This window comes from Lepidochelys kempii, chromosome 3 (assembly GCF_965140265.1).
Source record: "Lepidochelys kempii isolate rLepKem1 chromosome 3, rLepKem1.hap2, whole genome shotgun sequence".
Classification (NCBI taxonomy): domain Eukaryota; kingdom Metazoa; phylum Chordata; order Testudines; family Cheloniidae; genus Lepidochelys; species Lepidochelys kempii.
In genome coordinates, this window is record NC_133258.1 from 208,360,475 (window position 1) to 208,379,860 (window position 19,386).

General features: G+C 38.9%; 1 protein-coding gene across 5 annotated transcripts in view; it reads right to left on the reverse strand.

The window, feature by feature from the left end:
- Window positions 1-4,585: 4,585 nt before the first annotated feature.
- ZC3H6 (zinc finger CCCH-type containing 6) overlaps window positions 4,586-19,386 on the reverse strand; it is a 74,589-nt gene continuing 59,788 nt past the window's right edge. For all 5 annotated transcript variants that reach the window (XM_073339896.1, XM_073339895.1, XM_073339897.1 and 2 more), the window contains 5 exons: window positions 16,118-16,225; window positions 15,288-15,541; window positions 12,597-13,114; window positions 10,151-10,387; window positions 4,586-7,005 (listed from right to left, as the gene is read on the reverse strand). In XM_073339896.1, coding sequence (XP_073195997.1) covers window positions 5,501-7,005; window positions 10,151-10,387; window positions 12,597-13,114; window positions 15,288-15,541; window positions 16,118-16,225 — 2,622 coding nt within the window. In that variant the 3' untranslated portion in view covers window positions 4,586-5,500. The remainder of the gene's footprint in view (window positions 7,006-10,150; window positions 10,388-12,596; window positions 13,115-15,287; window positions 15,542-16,117; window positions 16,226-19,386) is intronic.

Sequence of the window (19,386 nt, forward strand, 5' to 3'; positions counted from 1 at the left end):
ATAATGAGAAGTGGTTTGTCCTCTTCATACCCAACAGACCAGGTCCACTGCATCTGCATGGTTATGGTGAAAAGGGGTTGATCCACAATGATCACTGAAACTTGGCATGTGTTTAGGTGGTGTACAGCATTCCTTATCACATCTACAGCATGACAAATCATTGCCACTGACTTGGAATCATCTGAAAAACAGGGATGATGAGCAGTGATGGCTGGGGTGAACTCTGGCACTGACTGTTTGCTAGCATGGTAAGTGGCCCAGGAAATGTCTTGATCTCCACTGAAGGTAACCACATTTGCTGCTTGCCGTATTTGTTCAAGCCACTTACACTCTTCTTGCAGGGCTTGGATAATCAGTTGGCATTCAGTCTTGATTTCAACATTTTTGGCAGGGATGAAAGCATTGGGTTTCTTTAAGATGAATGAACAACTGTGTGAGACTCAGGAAGTGATGAGATAACCTTCTTCTCTGATGCTGCAGTCTCAAAGTCTGGGGTGGGAATTCCATGGACAATTGCCTCAACTGGAGTACTGGGATGCTCAAAAAAGTGATATCCCCCAGTTCCGTGTGAGGAGCCTGTTGCTGTGGTGGAGCCTGGATTGTGGTCTGTGCTGTCTGTGGCAGAAGTAGTGAACAGACCATCATGAAGCTTTAGAGGACAGACTACATTCTCATCCTTGAAGTGTTGACATGCACTATTTGCCATGCTGGTAAAAGAGGCCGATATCTAGGAGATGGACAATCCAAGTTTAAAGAAGGTAGCTACTAGATGACTTATTCATGGCTGTGCATGAAGTGTAAAACCAATGTAGACTGGTTAAGAGAGATGAGGTAGGTAAGGTAATACCTTTTACTGGACCAACTTCTGTTGGTGAGACAACAGCTGACCTGAGGAAGAGCTTTGTGTAGCTCAAATCCTTGTTTCTCTCACCAACAGAAAAGTTGGTCCAAATAAAATATCAGCTCATCCACTTTGTCTCTCTACCACTTTGTTGTGGTACAGAGTTTCTATTCCTTTGTGGCAATGGATGTTGCTGTTGTACTGCACTAGTTGTGCCAAAAAAAGGGTAGCTGGATGATTGGAAACTTGTTCTGAGTTTTAAATGTTTGGACCATCCAATATCATGGACATCAGTGCCAATAATCACTCAGGCACAGATTTTGCTTGACATCCTAAGTCGAATGATTCAGTAAACTGTTTTCATTTGAAACATGTCCCTTTGAATAATTTTTGCTGTTTGGGACAGGTGAAGTGCTTCTTCGTCACAGTCTTCCTCACATGCTTTTCAGAGTGGTTGTCCAATATTCTGGCTGAAGGCATGATGCACATCATATACTTCTGTGTGTGCTTAGAGATCTGCAATGCATGAAAGGCTATGGGATTTTAGTTCAGAGCTGTGAATCTGCCCAGCCAGTGTCACCCCCAGCTGTTCTAAACTAGCTCTACAGAACCTTGTGAGGTCTGCTAATTTAAAGATTTCAGCCACATCTTCATTCAGCCTTGTCTCTTCAAAGTACGCTATCAGTTCAACAAAGGCAATTCTATGCAACATATTCTCTGTGTTGCTTTGCTTGGTTTTCTTCTCCCTGACTTTGTTGCAGAGAGACACACGTTGCATGATATTTTGCCTCTTGAGCCGTTAAGTCTGCTGCACTTAGTTTTGCAAACAAGCACTGATCTTGCAGCTGAAGTACATACTTGCAACTAGCCCGACTATCAATGCCAAGGGCACAGACTTCATGGAGGTCTTCTGAGAGTATGTTTATTTCACAAAGGATGCCTTTTTTTTTCCTGTTGATCTCTTCAACATGTGTATTTCCTCTTCAGTTTTTCAGTTTGATCCACAGCTTTCTCAGTTCCCCCCCCTCCAGCCCTTTTAAATTTGGTCCCGTTAAACTTCATGTAGCAAGATTTGTGCCAACATCCATTTTGTTTTGTTCAAAGTATTTTTTCAATACCATCAGCATAATCTAATCTGTATATGTGTATGCATACAAGAAATGCATTCAGCTTTTGGAAACATCTGGTATTTTCTTCTAGAGTTTGATAGCCAGTTCCAGCATGCTCTCCTTTTGATTCTGCTGGATTAATCAACTCTGCATCTGTCTCTTTCTGGCATAACACATACTTGCCACAGTCAGTAGAGGCATGAGATGTCTCTTGTGATGGAGCTGGCTCTCGAGCAAGCGTATATCTTTTTAACATGTTTGAAGCACTAGTAATAGCCAATAGTAATCTAATATCTTTTAGCTACCATGTAAAGTTAGTATTATCCAATCACCAAGCAGCTTTCACACAACCAAGGTAGCATCTGAAAGAAAAAAGGGAGATGTGATTAAATTCTGTTAAGACCACAATGACAATCAAAATTAGTAAAAAATGTGTCCACCAATTTTAAGGTCATGTTGAAGCAAACTCAAGAATACACCCTTTGTATGTTCAACTGTAAAGCAATATTATTTGCCAATTATGACAATGTTATGTTGGCTCTGGCAGACATTTTAAGAGTTGGCAATGACCCCATATCTGAAAACCTTTATTAGGTCATGCCCTAAAACCGTGGCAAAATTCATGCTTTTATCACAAAACCCACAATTCCATTAAAAAAAAAACAACACAAATCTGATTGGCTGATTTAAATACCACAAGTGATGGCGAATCCACCACATTGCTAGGTGAGCTGTTCTGATGGTTAGTTACACTTGCCATTACATTTTTTTCATCTTATTTCCAGTTTGAACTTTGCCATCTTCAAATTCAAGCCATTGGCTCTTGATATGCCTTTATCTGGTATTAAAGAACCATCAGATATCTTTTCCATGTGGAGGTATTTATAGCCATGGCTAAATCTCTAATAAGTTAAATAGGCTCAGGTCCTTAAAAGTCTCTCACTTTAAGGCACTTTTCTCAAATCATTTTGGAAGCTCTTCTCTGAATCCTCTCTAGTTTTTCAACATCTTTTAAAAACTGTGGACACTAGAACTGGACACAGTACTCCAGTAATGGTCTCATTAATACCACACACAGAGGTAATATCACCTCCTGATTCCTGCTAGATATTCTCCAAGTATAGTGTTAGCCCATTTTACTACAGCCTTACACTGCAAGTTCATATGCAGTCAGTTACCTACAATAACTCATAAGTTCTTTTCAGAGTCATAACTTTCCAGAATACAGCCCCCATCAGGTGGTGTGACCTATATTCTTTGTTCCTAGATGTAAAGCCTTGCATTTGGTTGTATTAATATGCATACTGCTTGACTGCCCTGAGCTTACCAAAAACTCCAGGTCACTCACCAGTCCAAGTAATTATTTTTAACTACCCCACCAATCTTTGTGTCACCTGCAAACTTTATAAGTTTGTATTATTTATATTTTTTTCCAGATAATTAGGTATTGAACAGCACTTGGCCAACAAACAATCCTTGTAGGACCCCACTAGTTGATAACTCTGAATTAACAACTGTTTTCAGATCTATGAGAAAGCCAGCTTTTTATCCATTTAATATGTGCCATTTTGATTTTGAATAGTGAATCATAGAATATCAGGGTTGGAAGGGACCTCAGGAGGTCATCGAGTCCAACCCCCTGCTCAAAGCAGGACCAATCCCCAATTAAATCATCCCAGCCAGGGCTTTGTCAAGCCTGACCTTAAAAACTTCTAAGGAAGGAGATTCCACCACCTCCCTAGGTAACGCATTCCAGTGTTACTTTATTCATACAGCATTAAGATTCAGAAATTAACCAGGAAGTCAAATTGAAAAGTGAAGTTCCTATAAGCAATGTTAACTCTGCTACATAGCACAAATGTAATATTTATTATCAGATTGCCCTCCTGATTCTTCTGGGTTCTGTTCATGAAGGAAAGATAGCTAGCTATAGCAACTGTATGGAATACTGCTTTCACATACGTACAACAGACACTTAAAATAGTCATCTGTGACCAACATTAAGGTGCTATCTCAGGCATGACATGTCCTAGTCAAACACCACACTAAAGGGAAAAGGAAAAAAAGCCCAACTAAGAGGAGATATAATGAAAGGGAGTAACCCAAGTGGGCTGGAGCCACGAGTCCTGCAGCAGAGCAGGCATCAAAATCTAGTTTTTTAAATAAAACAAAAAACAATCCAACTAGCTATATAACAACTGAACTATATACAAAAACAGCCCAAAGAGATGAACAAAGAAGACAATGAGGACAGCTGTGATCTGAGCCTGCTACTCCATGAGAGCTCAAAGGAGAGCCATGATACTGCTGGACACTCCATATGGAGTGTGTCATTGTGAGTAACCATCTAGATATTTTTAGTTTATATAAACAAACCAACTCCACCTCACAAAAAACCCCAACCTTTCTCTCTTACTAAAAGTCCGACCCTGAAGCCATGATGGAGCTAACACTCCCTTTGTAATTAATGAGAGTTTTGCCTACTAAAGGACTGCAGAATTGGGACACAAGTTTGTGTGGCAACTGAGTATAATACAGCAAATTTAATCATCATCTCTGCTTCAGACTTGCTCCATTACTGTTTTCCATGTGTGTAACTATCTGGTATTTTGCAATTTAACAGCGACTACCAGACTTTGATTGTATCTTTTAATTTTTTGTTAAAAATGTCATAAAGACACAATGAATACAAGTACTGCAGTTACATCAATACAAAAAAAGCAATACAAATTAAGCAGCTGAATACAAAAATACATTGAAATACATGAACACCAAAATGTAAGCTATCACACTAATTCAGAATTGTGTATGCATGAAAAATTAAATAAAACTTTTTTGTATTAGACAACTTAGGTATTCTCCACTTTAACAGTAATGTTCTTCTAGTTATGTACTTCACAATTTCTTCTATATACAGTATAGAATAAAATACTTTAAAAAGATATGACATTTTAACTCCTCAATATGTGATAGGTATCTTTTACACTAAGAATATTGACTGCATGAATAAAAACAATGCCTTACATCAACTGCTCTGAAAAGGAGGATCAACATTTTCCTTTTACTTCATTTATGTATATTTCAGTTAGTAGGTTTGGCTTGATAAGTAAGACAATCCTTGTCTTAAATAGTCTCTCTCACAGTAATGTACATCATATTGCTTGAATCTATACAATCATACAAAAGTGGCAATCATTATATCTAAATGTTGATTATGAAAGAGACAGCTTACACATATACAGGTCTTCCGAGTTGAATTCTTAATGACTTATTTACAATGAAAGTGCTTTTATCAGATCTAACATGATAGAGGGTCTTTTCTACATGTCAATTATTAGTCTCCCTGAAATTGGAAAAGTATTATATAGAAAATACCACAGCTTTGCAAACACTATAGCATACTGTGAAACTGCATGTGGTTCTGAGATTAGCAGCTGAAAAGTGTTGATAATTATAATTTAAAAATAAATAAAGCAAATAGGTAAACCAGTTACAAAACAGCAGAAAACTGCAATATTCACAACCGTAAAAAGACTTAATAAATCAATTGCTAACAAAATGGTGAAGCAGTTGGATCAAAAGTCTTGAAAACATCTTTTAGTGACTTATCATCAGATTCCCCACTTGGATCGTTATCTTGCATTTGATTTACCTGTCCAGGCTGTCTAACTTGCCTTGGATCACTGTACTGTGGTCTGATCAATCCTGATAAAGCTTGGATAGGAAGATTATGCACTGCTGGTGCAGTACTGGAGTGCTTAGCCTGAGATTTACTGATGCTATTTGCTTTTTCTGAATTGGCCTCTGCTGATCCTTCTGTACTTTTATCCATATTTGGGACAGACTTCTGTGGCAACATGTCTTCTGACAGAGTAGATTCATTTTTGCTAGTATTTTTCAAAATACTTTTTTTCTGGTTCTCTCCATTCTCTCCTGAATTAACTGGAGCTGGGTCTAATGAAGATGAGCTCTGGTCTCTTGGATCATACAAACTTATACCACTAAGTATCGAGCTTGGAGTTCCCAATCTAACACCTGTTGATGATAGTTTGGGTGCATAAGGAGGCAGAACGTCTGGGTCAGATTTACAAATGACAGCTTCTGAGGGCTGGGATGAACCAATACCAGATCTGGCTAGACGAGGGTCAAATTTTGGAGGATGAGAATCCTTTGTGATTCCATGATGAGTTTCTGTACTAGACAGTCTGTGGAGTCTGGGATCAACATTTTTTTGTAAGCGAGGATCTCCTAATTTGCTTGAACTACTGGCATGCAAATCTGCAGATTGATCCAAAGAACCACTTCTGCTTGTTATATTATTTTTTGCTTTTGCTGCCAGTCTTGGGTCAGCTGGCATTGCATTTGGATGGGGATCACTTTTTAAATTACGTAATTTATTAAGCCTCTGGTCAGCTATAAGTGGAGGAAGAGGTAAATTAATTGAAGACACCGGGTCAGGTTTAGGCAAGGGTATTGGAAGTAGATCTTCAGGAGCCCATACAATATGTTTAGCAAAGTTTGGTTTGGTCAGGATAATATCCATTTTAATGTGGCTAAACTGTCGAAGCTGAGATCTTGGATCCCTTAATGTTACACCAGGTAAAGGTTCCAAAGGTATTAGAAAAGCTCTCTCTCTTAATTCTCGTTCTGCATCCTCTTCATCATCATCCATTCCTTTTTGCTTGACCTTAACTCCAGTGGGTGCATGATGTAAATCTAACTTTGTACCACCAACAGAAGAACTTGCAAGCCCACTTTCATTAACCTTTAACATTCTGGGATCCCGTGCAAGCCTTGGGTCAAAAGATGATGACTCTGTAGGTTTCCTAGTATTTGATCTAGGAGTGGATCTCAGTCTTGGATCAACAGCCTGGTTTCCTGTACATTTCTCTTTAGCAAGTCTTGGGTCAGTAGGAACAACGACCATATGTTGTTCTGTGGAATGTTGTTGCCGATTCCTAATATTCTCAGTTTGTTTCTTTAAGGTTTTTAATATTGATTTAACACTGCTTCCCTCTTCTTCTTCACTACTGGAGTACCAGTTTACATTATCATCTGAAAGAAAACAAAGATTAGTCAAACAAATGATCATTGGAAATTCAACAGACTTTGATCTAAGTATAATTTCTTAATAACTGGCTTTCGTCCGATGTTAAGACTTAGCAAAATAAGGTAATAGCAACTATAAATTAGGATCACAGAAATCAGTTAATGGGAGTAAAAAAAACTAGTTATAACAACTTAAGAATAAACACTCAACTGCTGCTTTCTCTTCTCTTGTATACCTCTTCCAATATTTTTGTGTAAGAAAATAACTATTCCTGTCAACAATTCTGTTTAATTTAAATTTCATAAAAAGATGTATTTTTAAACCCATGAATCCTGATGTAAGTGGCTTTATTGTTGGTTGAGGGGGAAAGACATGGCTTGCTGCTGTCTTAAATGGACAAGGTGGAAATGCTGAACTGCTACTCTATTTCCCTTTCATATTTGAAATCCAAGATGTAAGGGATTCAGGGAGAAATCAGGTTCCAGAAAGGGAAATAAGGGAAGGTATTTAAACAATATTAGATTACTGAGGATAAATTATCAACCACTACTGCAGTTAGTGGGAAGCCCTGTAATTGTAGTATCATCTCCCAGTCCATCAACATCACCTCAGTCACGTCTAGCTTAAGTTTCAACCAACTCACTTTCAATCCATGCCCCAGTCTCACCCAGACACTGACTATGATCACTGACTGTTTTGGACCAGTCAGATGTTCCATGTGTAAGCACCTTAAGAGAGGAGGAGCACTTTCCTACTACTACTACCACCACCTGAGTATGCTCTACAAGGAAAGACCTGAGTCACGCTAAAGCAACCCATCTGCCACTGCTGTGATTTGAAGGTGAGTCAGCAACACCTCATGATCAACAGCACTGAAGACAGCTGATAGATTTAATAATGCCAGCATGCACACTATCTTCATCCATTGCCAGGAAGAGACTCTACCAATGCAGTCTATGTCCCAGACCCAGGATCATACCCAGATTCTCATGGAGGTCTGAGATCACTAGATACTACAAGAGTTGTCTTGCCACAGCCTTTTTGATAATCTTGAACAGAACTGGAAGACAGGACACAGGGTGTTAGCTGGCCAGATTGTCAGCATCTGCCAATGATTTCCTGGGCAGTGGCTGTACTGATCCTTCTTTAACAGAAACAGGTAATCTGCCCTCCCTTCAAGGAAGCAACAGTCAGAATTTAGGGCCAGAAGGGACGACCAGATCATTTAGTCTGATCTGCTGTAGGTCACAGGCCACCAATACCACTCAGTATCCACACACTAAACCCAACAACCGAAACTGGATCAAAATATTACAGACCAGAGGACACTAGACTGCAGAGAGAGAACAGGAATGCCTGAGGTAGGGAAATGATTAAGTGAGCAATACCCAGATAATTTCTGTCAACTGACTAGCACCAATACTCTGAAGCAGAAAATGAAAAAACCCCAAGATCGCTGTCCATCCGATCTGGGGGGAAATATCTTCCTAACACCACATATGGCGATCAGTTAGGCCCTGAGCAAGTGAGCAAGAACCAACCAGCCAAGCATCTGAATGCTTGGTGTCACCTCAGAGCACTGGCCCACACCGTTCAGTGTCCCATCTCCAACCGCAGCCATCTCTGATGCTTCCAAGGAAGGAGACCAACCCTCCCCCACCCTGAATATACTGGGAGGGGGTGGGTTGCTAAGCTCTGCTCCTCAACATGACAAGCAACCACTTCATACAACTGCACTCATAAATTTGTGCAGCTCTCTCTCAAATTTGATTAAACTGTTTTCTCATGCAACTCCTTTTGGGAGGCTATTCCATAACCTCACCGCTTTGATGGCTAGAAACCTCCTTCTAATTTCCAGCTCCAATTTCCAGCCACTTTATACCAATTTTTTCTTGTGCTAGCACTGTCATTTAGCTTAAATAGCCCTTCTCCCTCCCTGATGTATGCCCCCTAATGTATTTATAGACAGCAATCATATCCCCTTCTCAGATTTCTTTTTGCTAGGCTAAATAAGCCAAGCCCTTTCAGGGAATGTCTCCACTGCAGATGAAAACTCGTGGCTGGCCCATGCCAGATGACTCAAGCTCACGGGGCTCAGGCTGTGGGACAGTTTCACTGCAGTGTAGACTTCCGAGTTCAGGCTGCAGCCCAAGCTCTGGGACCCGGTGAGGTGGGAGGGTCCCAGAGCATGGGCTGCTGCCTGAGCCTGGAAGTCTACATTGCAATGAAACAGCCTTGCAGCTAGAGCCCCGCCAGCTGCAGGTTTTTAACTGCAGTGCAGACATACGCTCAGTCTCCTCTCATAAGATTGGCCATCCATGCCCCAGCAGGTAGCTGAAATTCTTATTATTAGACCCTACGTTCATGACCTTGAACTCTGTACTATTGAATTTCATCCTATTTCTGTCACTCCAGTTGTCAAGGTCGTCCAGACCTTCCTGTATAATACTCTGATCCTCCTTCTGTATTGAGGATGCCTCCCAACTTTGTATCAGCAGCACACTTCATTAGCACAGTTGTACTTCTGTCTCATGGTTATTAATAAAAATAATGAATAAGACTGGTACCAAGACTAATACAGTAGAACCTCAGAGTTATGAACACCAGTTGTGAACTGACTGGTCAACCACATACCTAACTGGAAACCATAAGTATGCCATCAGGCAGCAGCAGAGACAACAACAACGAAAATGTGTTAAACGTAAATTACTAAAAGGGAAAGTTTAAAAAGAGATTTGACAAGGTAAGGAAACTGTTTCTGTGCTTGTTTCATTTACATTAAGAGGATTAAAAGCAGCATTTTTCTTCTGCACAGTAAAGTTTCAAAGCTGTATTATGTCAACATTCAGTTATAAACTTTTGCAACAAATAACCATAATTTGTTCAGAGTTAGGAACATTTCAGAGTTACGAACAACCTCCATTCCCGAGGTTTTCCTAACTCTGAGGTTCTACTGTATTAAAGAGCCCACAGAAAAACTACAAAACAGGTTAGGAAAAGAAGCAAGGAATAAGTTATTCCGTTGAAATTAAAGGAGGAACTTATATAGGCATAGTGTAATTAATGGGAATAGTCACAAAATAAAAATGGGATTATTATCCTGACACAATATAAAAGAATTTTTTCTTAGAATGTAAGAGTCAACATTACCTTCTTCCTTGCTCATTGCCCTCTGAGACTGACTGCTGATTGGTTCTCCATCTTCTTGCTGTTTTTGACTAAGTCTTACAAAAAGGGCTTTCTGCATTGCTGGAAGAAAATCCGGTACATTAATAGCAGGTTTATGGCCTGTTTTACTGACGCGATCTGACTCATTTCCACTCTTATGTGAATCTTGAACAATGAGGTGAGCCTGGTGATCAGTAAATTCTCCATGCCATGTTCCATCTGCATATATAATATTAAAAAAGAATCAGCTAATTTACTGCTAACAAATAGCCAGAGAAGACTTTACAAGGCAATATTAATTGAAATAAATTTGAAAATATTTATAAATCCCACTGTATAAAGGTTAATCTTTCAACTAATTCATATTGAAACAGGCTGAAACATGACATACAAACTGCAAAGTCAACTCTGATTTTTTCCCCAATTGAAAAGAACTGTTTAATTTGCAAAAAAATAATAATCCTAAATTGTAACAAAAATCTGACAATTCTCAAGCTTTCAGATGATTTTTCACCGATTTGCACACATAGTGTGCTAAAATAAACGATAAAATGATACTCTCCCCTTGGCTAGAACACCAGTAAGAAAGGATTTTATCAAATCTATTGTGAATAGAACTGTTTTTTTAAAGGGACTATCTGTATCTACACACAGGGAGAAAAGTTACATTAAAAATATTTTTAAAATTGCAAAGATTAGCACTCAAAAAGTTAGGAAACATCAGAATTAAGGTTAGCACTGCAACTTTAATTATGTCTCTTTGTGAGTATAACTGCGTGATAGAAAAAAAATGGTAACACTAAATTCTGCAAATTTTGAGAGGTGGACAGAGCTTCTCTACTGCCTTGATAAATCAGGAAGATTGAGGGTGAGAAGCCAGATTTTACTAGACGATACCTGAAAGGTTCACAAAACAGCCATATTGGACCCATAAGGTGCCAAGGCAGTCACTCAGATACAGTAAACAGAAAAAGCATATCTTAACGGAGGCTGTGTTCGCATTGAGACTATGAGTAAAACTGAAAGAGTGGTATTTAGGCTCCTTGTGTCGAGTCAACTGAAAATGAGGCTCCTGAATCTTTTTGAAGTTTTACATTCAGACAGCCAGACCCTGAATATCTTCCAAATAGGAGGGTTTTTATGCAAGATGACTTGTTGGTCTGAAGGAGAACAAGGACAACCACCAGCTGTTCAGGATAAACAAGCTCTCAAAGATTCATCTAGTTTCAGGCTAAAAGTTAGACTGTACCTTGATCCTAGCAAAGAAAGTGAGGTTACTTATCTGTAACAGGAGGTTCCTCGAGACGTGTGATCCCTATCTGTATTCTACATACACACCATGCACCCGAGATCAGAGATGTCTAGCAAGTAGCATCCACTGGCCTGCACGTGCACAGTTGTTCTCCTCATGTTCTGAACCAAGAGAGTAAGGGGCAGTGTGGACTGACACCTCTCTAGTTCCTCCTTTTTATTGTGCATCTAGTCATGATTTGGAGCAGAGGGGACGGAGGACAAGTAGTGGAATACAGATAGGGACAATACATCCTGGAGAATCTGTTACAGGTAAGTAGCCTCTATTTCTTCTTCAAGTGCTGGTCCCTATCTGTATTCTACATGTGGGCGATTGGTTAGTGATTGATCAAATATTATTTTATCAACTACCATTGGTTAATAACATAGTAAAAGCCTCCTGATTGGTTAATAATTAAACCAGTGTTTTAATATCATGTGCTGCAAAGAGCCGCAGGAGACACACTGAAGAGCCACCACCTGAGTATCATTGAACTAGACATCTGATTTACAATCTGCATTCAATACTTCCAAAATCTGTTACAAATTTTTCCTGTATGAATAAAGTTATATGGGGAAGACAAGATGTGAGGTAATATCTTTTACTGGACCAACTTCTGTTGGTGAGACAAGCTTTCCAGCTGACCAGAGGAAAAGCTCTATGTAGCTCAAAACCGTGTCTCTCTGACCAACAGAAGTTGGTCCAATAAAAGTTATCACCTCGCCCTCCTTGTCCCTCTTATATCATTGGGACCATCATAGCTACAACTACACTACATATGGTGAGTATAGAACAAAGAGCTAAAGGAGTCAGAGGGAAGAAAACTGACTGGCTTGTTTAGCCTGATGCATTAGAATTCTTGTAAATGCTAAATTTACAAGTACTAGTCCTAGTGTCTTTACTTCAGTCAGCTCTACAGAATGGCTCTCTGCTAGATTTCTTCTCTTTTTTTGAAAGTTCTAGAATAGCTTTTTTCTTTTTTAAAAGAAGGTTGTTTCATAATATTCTTTAAAGATTATCTCAAAACAGGCTAATTATTCTAATATTTCTCTCAATTCTTCTAGAGGTGCAGTAATACTTCAGAAAACAGAAACATGTCTCACCAAGGAACAAAAACAATTCTGAACACAGACTTACCTCCTGTGTTATTAGTTGGCTGAAAGCTATGTACAGCTTGATGTGAATAGTAATTGTCATAGAAATCAGCTGGGTTCTGAATAGATTCATAATTGATGTTCTGCTGTCGTTCACCAGGAATCTGCTGATACAGTGGGCCTGGTGGGCAATGATTCTCTCTGGGCATATTCATCATATGTCCTTGAACTCCTGGAGTGTTGTATGGTGCACCAATGCCTGGTGGTGTTAAAGGTGGACCAGCTTGTGCTTGAATCGGTATGCCAGTTTGACCTTGTGGTCCTAAAAAGCCTGGTGGAACAGGCTGCAAAGGAGGGCTGTGTGGCATTGCTGGACCTTGGGGTCCTGTACATTGGTGATGCCCAGGAGAACCTGGGTGCATTACTGGTCCATTATGTCCTTGTGGTATGCTGGGACCAGGTCCTGGACTTGACCCTGGATTATACATATGCTGAGGATGTGGGTCATTTCCCTGAAACTGTGGTCTTGGTGGTGATGTGCTGTTATAGAAAGTTGGTGGCCTGTAGGTAGAAAATTGACAAGTAAAAAACAAGCACACATACATGCTACACAAAACCAGATCGCAGTACATATAATTTACACATTTTAAAAAGGCAACATTTTAAAAAATACAACTTTCCTCTCCTTGCCATACCTTTCTAGAAGTTTGGAATGACATCTGTTTTCCACAACATTTTACCCTGTCCCTATGGCAAACAAGTCACTGCTTTACTAAGCATGATGTGGAACAGAATAATTGGCTTTACATCAGAGGAAGAACAGGAAGCAGCAAAAATTGGATTGAAAGTAAATCAGAGAAAACAAAGATTATAAATGTAGGAAACTGGACAATACATGCAAATGTGTACGTGGATGGAAAATAAACTGAACAGGTAGAAGAGTTGTGCTCTCTGGGGAACATGACAACACTTGAACGTAGCTGTGATAAAGATATCCACATGAGATGAGGAAAAGCAAACATTACTTTCAGAAGGATGAACAACAACTGGTCAACAGAGATCTCTACACCAAACTAAAGGTCAGATTATATCAAGCAATTGTATTGAGCATGCTAGTGTACACAGCGGAGACTTGGCTGATGACAGTGGGTAACAAAAAGAGATTGGAGGAGGCTGATCAGAGATGGCAGAGGAAAACATTACATAATTCATGGAAAGATAAAGTAACAAATGCAAGATTGTGGGAGCTGACAGAGCAGAACATGTTAGAAAATATTAAAGAAAGCAAGCTCATGTGATTGGGACATGTAAACCATATGGAGGGTGGGAGACATGCTAGACAAACACTGAACTGGGTACCTGAAGAAGGAAAGAGAAAGTTAGGAAGGCCAAGGAAGAAGACAGTAAACGAAGGATATTGACTGCACTAGCACCATCTGAGACAAAGTATCACAACTCGCAAGCAACTGTAATCAGTGAAGGAACTGGACTACCTGATGTGTCAGCTGTACAGGAGAAACTAAGGTCTAAGGTAAACACTGCACTTAATACTGCAAGATATCTTCTGTTGACTTTAACCTGCACAAGTATTACTGATGTATGGATGTGAACAGCACTAGGAACTGTATTTTCTTAGTCGAGTTGTTCTTTAGACCATCAGGGAATGATTACAGTTTTTCCATACTGTAATGGTTTCCCTTACCATTTTTTCCCTGAAGAAGAGCTCTGTGTAGCTTGGAAGCTTGTCTCTTTCACCAACAAAAGTTGGTTCAATATAAGATATTACCTTACCCACCATGTCTCTCTAATATCCTGGGATGAACATGGATAGAAAAACACTGCAAACAACACTTTTTTTGCCTAAAAGCAGTGGGGGAGTTAGAAAAAAGCTGTTTAGATTCCAAATTCCTTTGGGGATATCTGTTCAAATCTTTTTGGTGCCAAGTAGATCTGAGGTTGGCAGTGGCAAACTAATTCTTATAGTAAATGTCTGTCCACATTACAAACACATCACATTGTGTGCCACAAATCCATCACAAATGGCAATCATGAGGAGCCCAAGAGTGGAGCAGCAGAACAGTTTTTGCAGTCAACAGCAAGGTGTATTGGCAGAACTGCATGTGCAGGTTTGCACAACACCTGCCCAAATTACAGTTTAAAACATCCCACGACCAACCAAGACCTGAACTCAAAGAGCTTTGAAAAAAATCCAACTCAACAGGACCAGATAAAACTTCGTATCTAACAATTAGGTTTAAGTTTTACGGGAAGTAACTGGGTAAGAGGAACAGCTCAGGTAAAGGTAGTGACGTCCGGCAGAGCTGGAATAGTAGCAACGAAGACCCCACACACCATTTCATCGGGAGTTCCTTCATTGACTGAAGTCAAGAAAGAGCTGACTATCAGGGAGATTAGAGGGAGAGGGAGGTTTGTTCACCATGCAAAGGAAGGTGGGTTCATAGTCACTCAGAGGACTGGAAAAACACACCGAAGGGAGTGAATTCCTTGCCTGTTTCTTCTGGGAAGGTCAAGACCCAAGAATAGTAATCCTATGTACAGGGTATTAGATATGCAAAAGATACTATAATTATGATGGCAAACAGTGGAAATTCTCCTCCCGCCCCCTGTTAGATAGCAAACACTGGAAATCCTCAAGGCTATCAATTTCTTCTAAAAATGTAGTGTGGTCCATTTCTCAAGTGTTTATAAAGCCATATTTCAATCTAAAACCTACTTTTTTCCAATCTTGTGTGCTAAATCCACAGTCGGTTTCACAACTATCTCAAACAGAGATGGAATTTTCTTGAATTCACCAGAAGGATCTTGAAAATTTTCTGTATCAGACTCAGAAAATGAAAATTGCTCAGGTGGCGTTGGCAGAAGTCCAACTCCTGGAGGTGGCTTAGGAAGAGGAACTATGCCACGCTTTCTGAGTTCCTCCAGTTCTTTTTCATCTTCATTTTGTGGCTCCTCTTCAGTATTCAAAACCTAAAACAAAGCAACGCAGTGAAAGTTCTTGTACTAAATTTGCACTGAACTTAACATTTCATTGTAGGTCTTCATTTTATATGTTAAAAGAATTAAACTGCTCTGTAATAGTATGTCTATTATATATTTCCTGCCATTAACATCAAACTCAGAAGAATTCTAAATCCCCCATTAAAATTTCTTCTAGGTCAGCCAGGAATTTAACTATTTCTGCAATATGGAACATACGATTTTAGAAGGTCCATGTCCTCTGATCAGTAACTTCAGAAAGCAGTAACATGTTCTAAAATACATATAATATATTTTATGCCATATGAGTATACATGTAAAAATGAAAGAATAAGGAAGTTGGAATAAGAGAGAAGGAAAAGAGAATTCATTGTGTAGCATGTGGTCATAGAGCCAAACTCCAGGGCTGAGATTTTCTCAGGGAGCTAGGATGTTAAACATCACTGGGAGATAGGTGACTATCTCCCTTAGGCTCCTTGAAAGATCACGTCCTATATTTATTCCACTTGACTAGCTTGCCACTCATAAATAATGTTCACTGACTGTACCACTATAAGCATTACTCACCTTATCTAGCAGTTCTTTTGTTTCTTTAGTTAGTGGAGCATGAGAAAACTTGCACTTATCCCCTTGGTAACATTTTGCTCCTGTATGATAGAACTTGCAAGGAAATTCATGTAGCAGCAAAAATATTAAGGACTCTAACAGGTAGCAACATTTAATTTGCATAGTTTGGAACAGTTTCACAAAGTAATTTTCAGTTAGACTTCCACTGCTCCTAAACACTTACCATTTCTAGAATCATATTTTAAGCATTAATAAGGTTAATAACAAGACTAATAAGCAATTCACTGTTTAATCCTATTTGACACAGTGCTAGACTGACTATATGCATTTAACCTGCTCCCCCCAAAACAAACAAAAAACCACACCCCCTATAGCCCCTTACTAAAGTCTAACTTCAAGTCTTTATTAATCTTTTAATATATGAAATAACCTAATAATCTGTCAAACTAAAGCCAATAATTTCAGAAAAAGATGAAGTTCCCTCCTTAGATTATCTAATTTTTATCCTTAGATTATCTAATTTTTCCTACTGTAAGCATCTCAAAATAGTGAAGTTATATATCATTAGGTATAGTCTCTTCTTGAAGCAAGGGAAATTTAATCCTTTAAATGATGTATTACTTACAACAGAGATTAAATATGAAGTTTTATCCTGGACTTTAAATTTCCAGGTATTTATCTGTTTAAATTAAAATTTGTACAATTTTAGTATCAAATCAATCAAAACCTGTTATTTGTATTAAAAACCATATACGGGTCCATGAAATTTAGGGACAGATTATGTGTAAGAAAAGGGAATCTTCACTGAAGTGTGTGGGGGGGAATGGTTGAAACAGCAGCTCTTGGGTTTTTTTATATACAGTAAAAGCTATGTTATCTGGCACTTTATCAGCCGGAAAGCTCTATTAACTGGCTTTTCTGATATCTCCCAATACAAATCTTCAATCTAGTAACTGGGACTAGTATACTGCCCAGGAGATTATGCAATTGCACATTCTGTCCTCTACTTTTATTCAAAAGAGGCAGAAGACAAGTAAGCAAGCTGATATTATTATCAGCAAGCAAGGGATTTATTAAAAAGAAAAAGCAGCTTCCAGAGTGTGTCATAGGGTCATTACAGATTCAGCCCAAGCTCCTACACCGTCTACATCTACAATGATAATTGATGTTAATAATAATGACCCTGAGGCACTGCAAGATCCTGAAGTGCCTTCTGAACCATCAAAGAAAGATTAAATTATGTTCAGTATAGTTTTAGTGTTAAGTGTATTTTTAGTGATTTGGGTGTATTGCGCTGCCCATAGTGATATGTAGTGTCATAAGATAACCTACTGTATAGAAAACTTTACCTGTATACACCTACATGCTGCAAGAAACCAACCACTCTGCAGTGCAGGACTACTACTGGATTGGTGAGTACCTGTACGCTATTTAATATATTTTATTCATTTTATTGTATTCTAACTCTTTGAAAATTGGTATTCCATTGGTAAATATAACTCTTAGTTAACTGGAATTTTTGATTAACCGGCACACCCCATTCTCCCATCATGCCAGATAACAAAGCTTTTACTGTATGTTTAACCGGAATTTTTGATTAACCGGCACCTCGCATTCTGCCAGATAACAAAGCTTTTACTGTATGTGTATGTATGTGTGTGTTTGTGTATAATGCGTGTGTGTATATAAAATGTGTACACACACACATATTCTTAGCTTTATAAAGTGTGGTTCTGCTCTAAAAAATGATCAAGCGTTACTGTCAGGTTCCAGGTTTGCATGTAACATTTGAAATATATTCAGTTTGCAAATAAAAATTTTTTCTAACTGCCAGATTTCAAACTTAATCTAGGTTTTCAAAGTTAAACTATGATCTTTCCTTGTCATGGACCATCAGTAGAAAAGCTCTCAGGACAAATTATACCCTTAGTAAAAAGAAAAGGAGTACCTGTGGCACCTTAGAGACTAACCCATTTATTTGAGCATAAGCTTTCGTGAGCTACAGCTCACTTCATCGGATGCATACTGTGGAAACTGCAGAAGACATTATATACACAGAGACCATGAAACAATATCTCCTCCCATCCCACGCTCCTGCTGGTAATAGCTTATCTAAAGTGATCACTGGAGAGATAAGCTATTACCAGCAGGAGAGTGGGATGGGAGGAGGTATTGTTTCATGGTCTCTGTGTATATAATGTCTTGTGCAGTTTCCACAGTATACATCCGATGAAGTAAGCTGTAGCTCACGAAAGCTTATGCTCAAATAAATTGGTTAGTCTCTAAGATGCCACAAGTACTCCTTTTCTTTTTGTGAATACAGACTAACACGGCTGTTACTCTATACCCTTAGTGACACTCATGCAACCCAGCTGCCTTCAGTAGGATTTGCACAAGCAGAGCTGATTAAAACTCAGTAAACAATTCTGTTGAGGAAGCAATGAAAGAAGAGACTGCTGCTTTCTCTCTCTTAGTTGTGTTGCTAAATGGAATAAAGAGCAGTAAAATTAATTTATTCTTTAAAGCAAGCTAATCTGACTCTGAATTCCCACCCCAAAATCTTTAACTTTATTTTAGATTGGTAAGGGCATTTCAAAACAAGACATGCCATTATTTGCATCCCTAAAAACATCACACATACTAAAGCAATCCAGATAAGATTACATAATTGACAGCAACCATACCATCCAGTTCTCTCTCTCATACACAAAACCCTCACCATCCAAATTCAGTAGAAAAGTTTGATTGCAGGTCAGGGAAAAATTAACTCTGCTTGCACAGTTAAAACAACTCCAGCGAATACAAAATACAAATCAATGTTAACCATCCATCACACAACCGCACATAAAAACTAATGCCTAATAGTTGTTCATGAAATAGTTGTACCAACTCTGTGGCTTTGTACAACCATGCACAATCCACAACAAGTGCTATTTTAACAATTCAAGACTGAAGACTGAGTTGTGCAGTCATTTACATCAGTGCAATATGTGAGCAAAGTAGGTGTACAATGCTATTCAATAAGAAGTACTTTATACTCATTTTACACAGGTGCAAGTAATCCATTCCCCCTCTCCAACTCCAAAAAGTGTTTTTTGTGTGTGTTGGGGAAAGCCACCCTGTCCCCATCCAGCTCTTCTCCTCCCACACAAACCACTGTCCCACCCCGTCATTTAGAAATATGACCAAATAATGATGTACACCAGCTCCCTGTGCTAAGGAGGTATAGAATGGTAATTAACTGCACCTTCTGCTCCAGACTGGAAGGA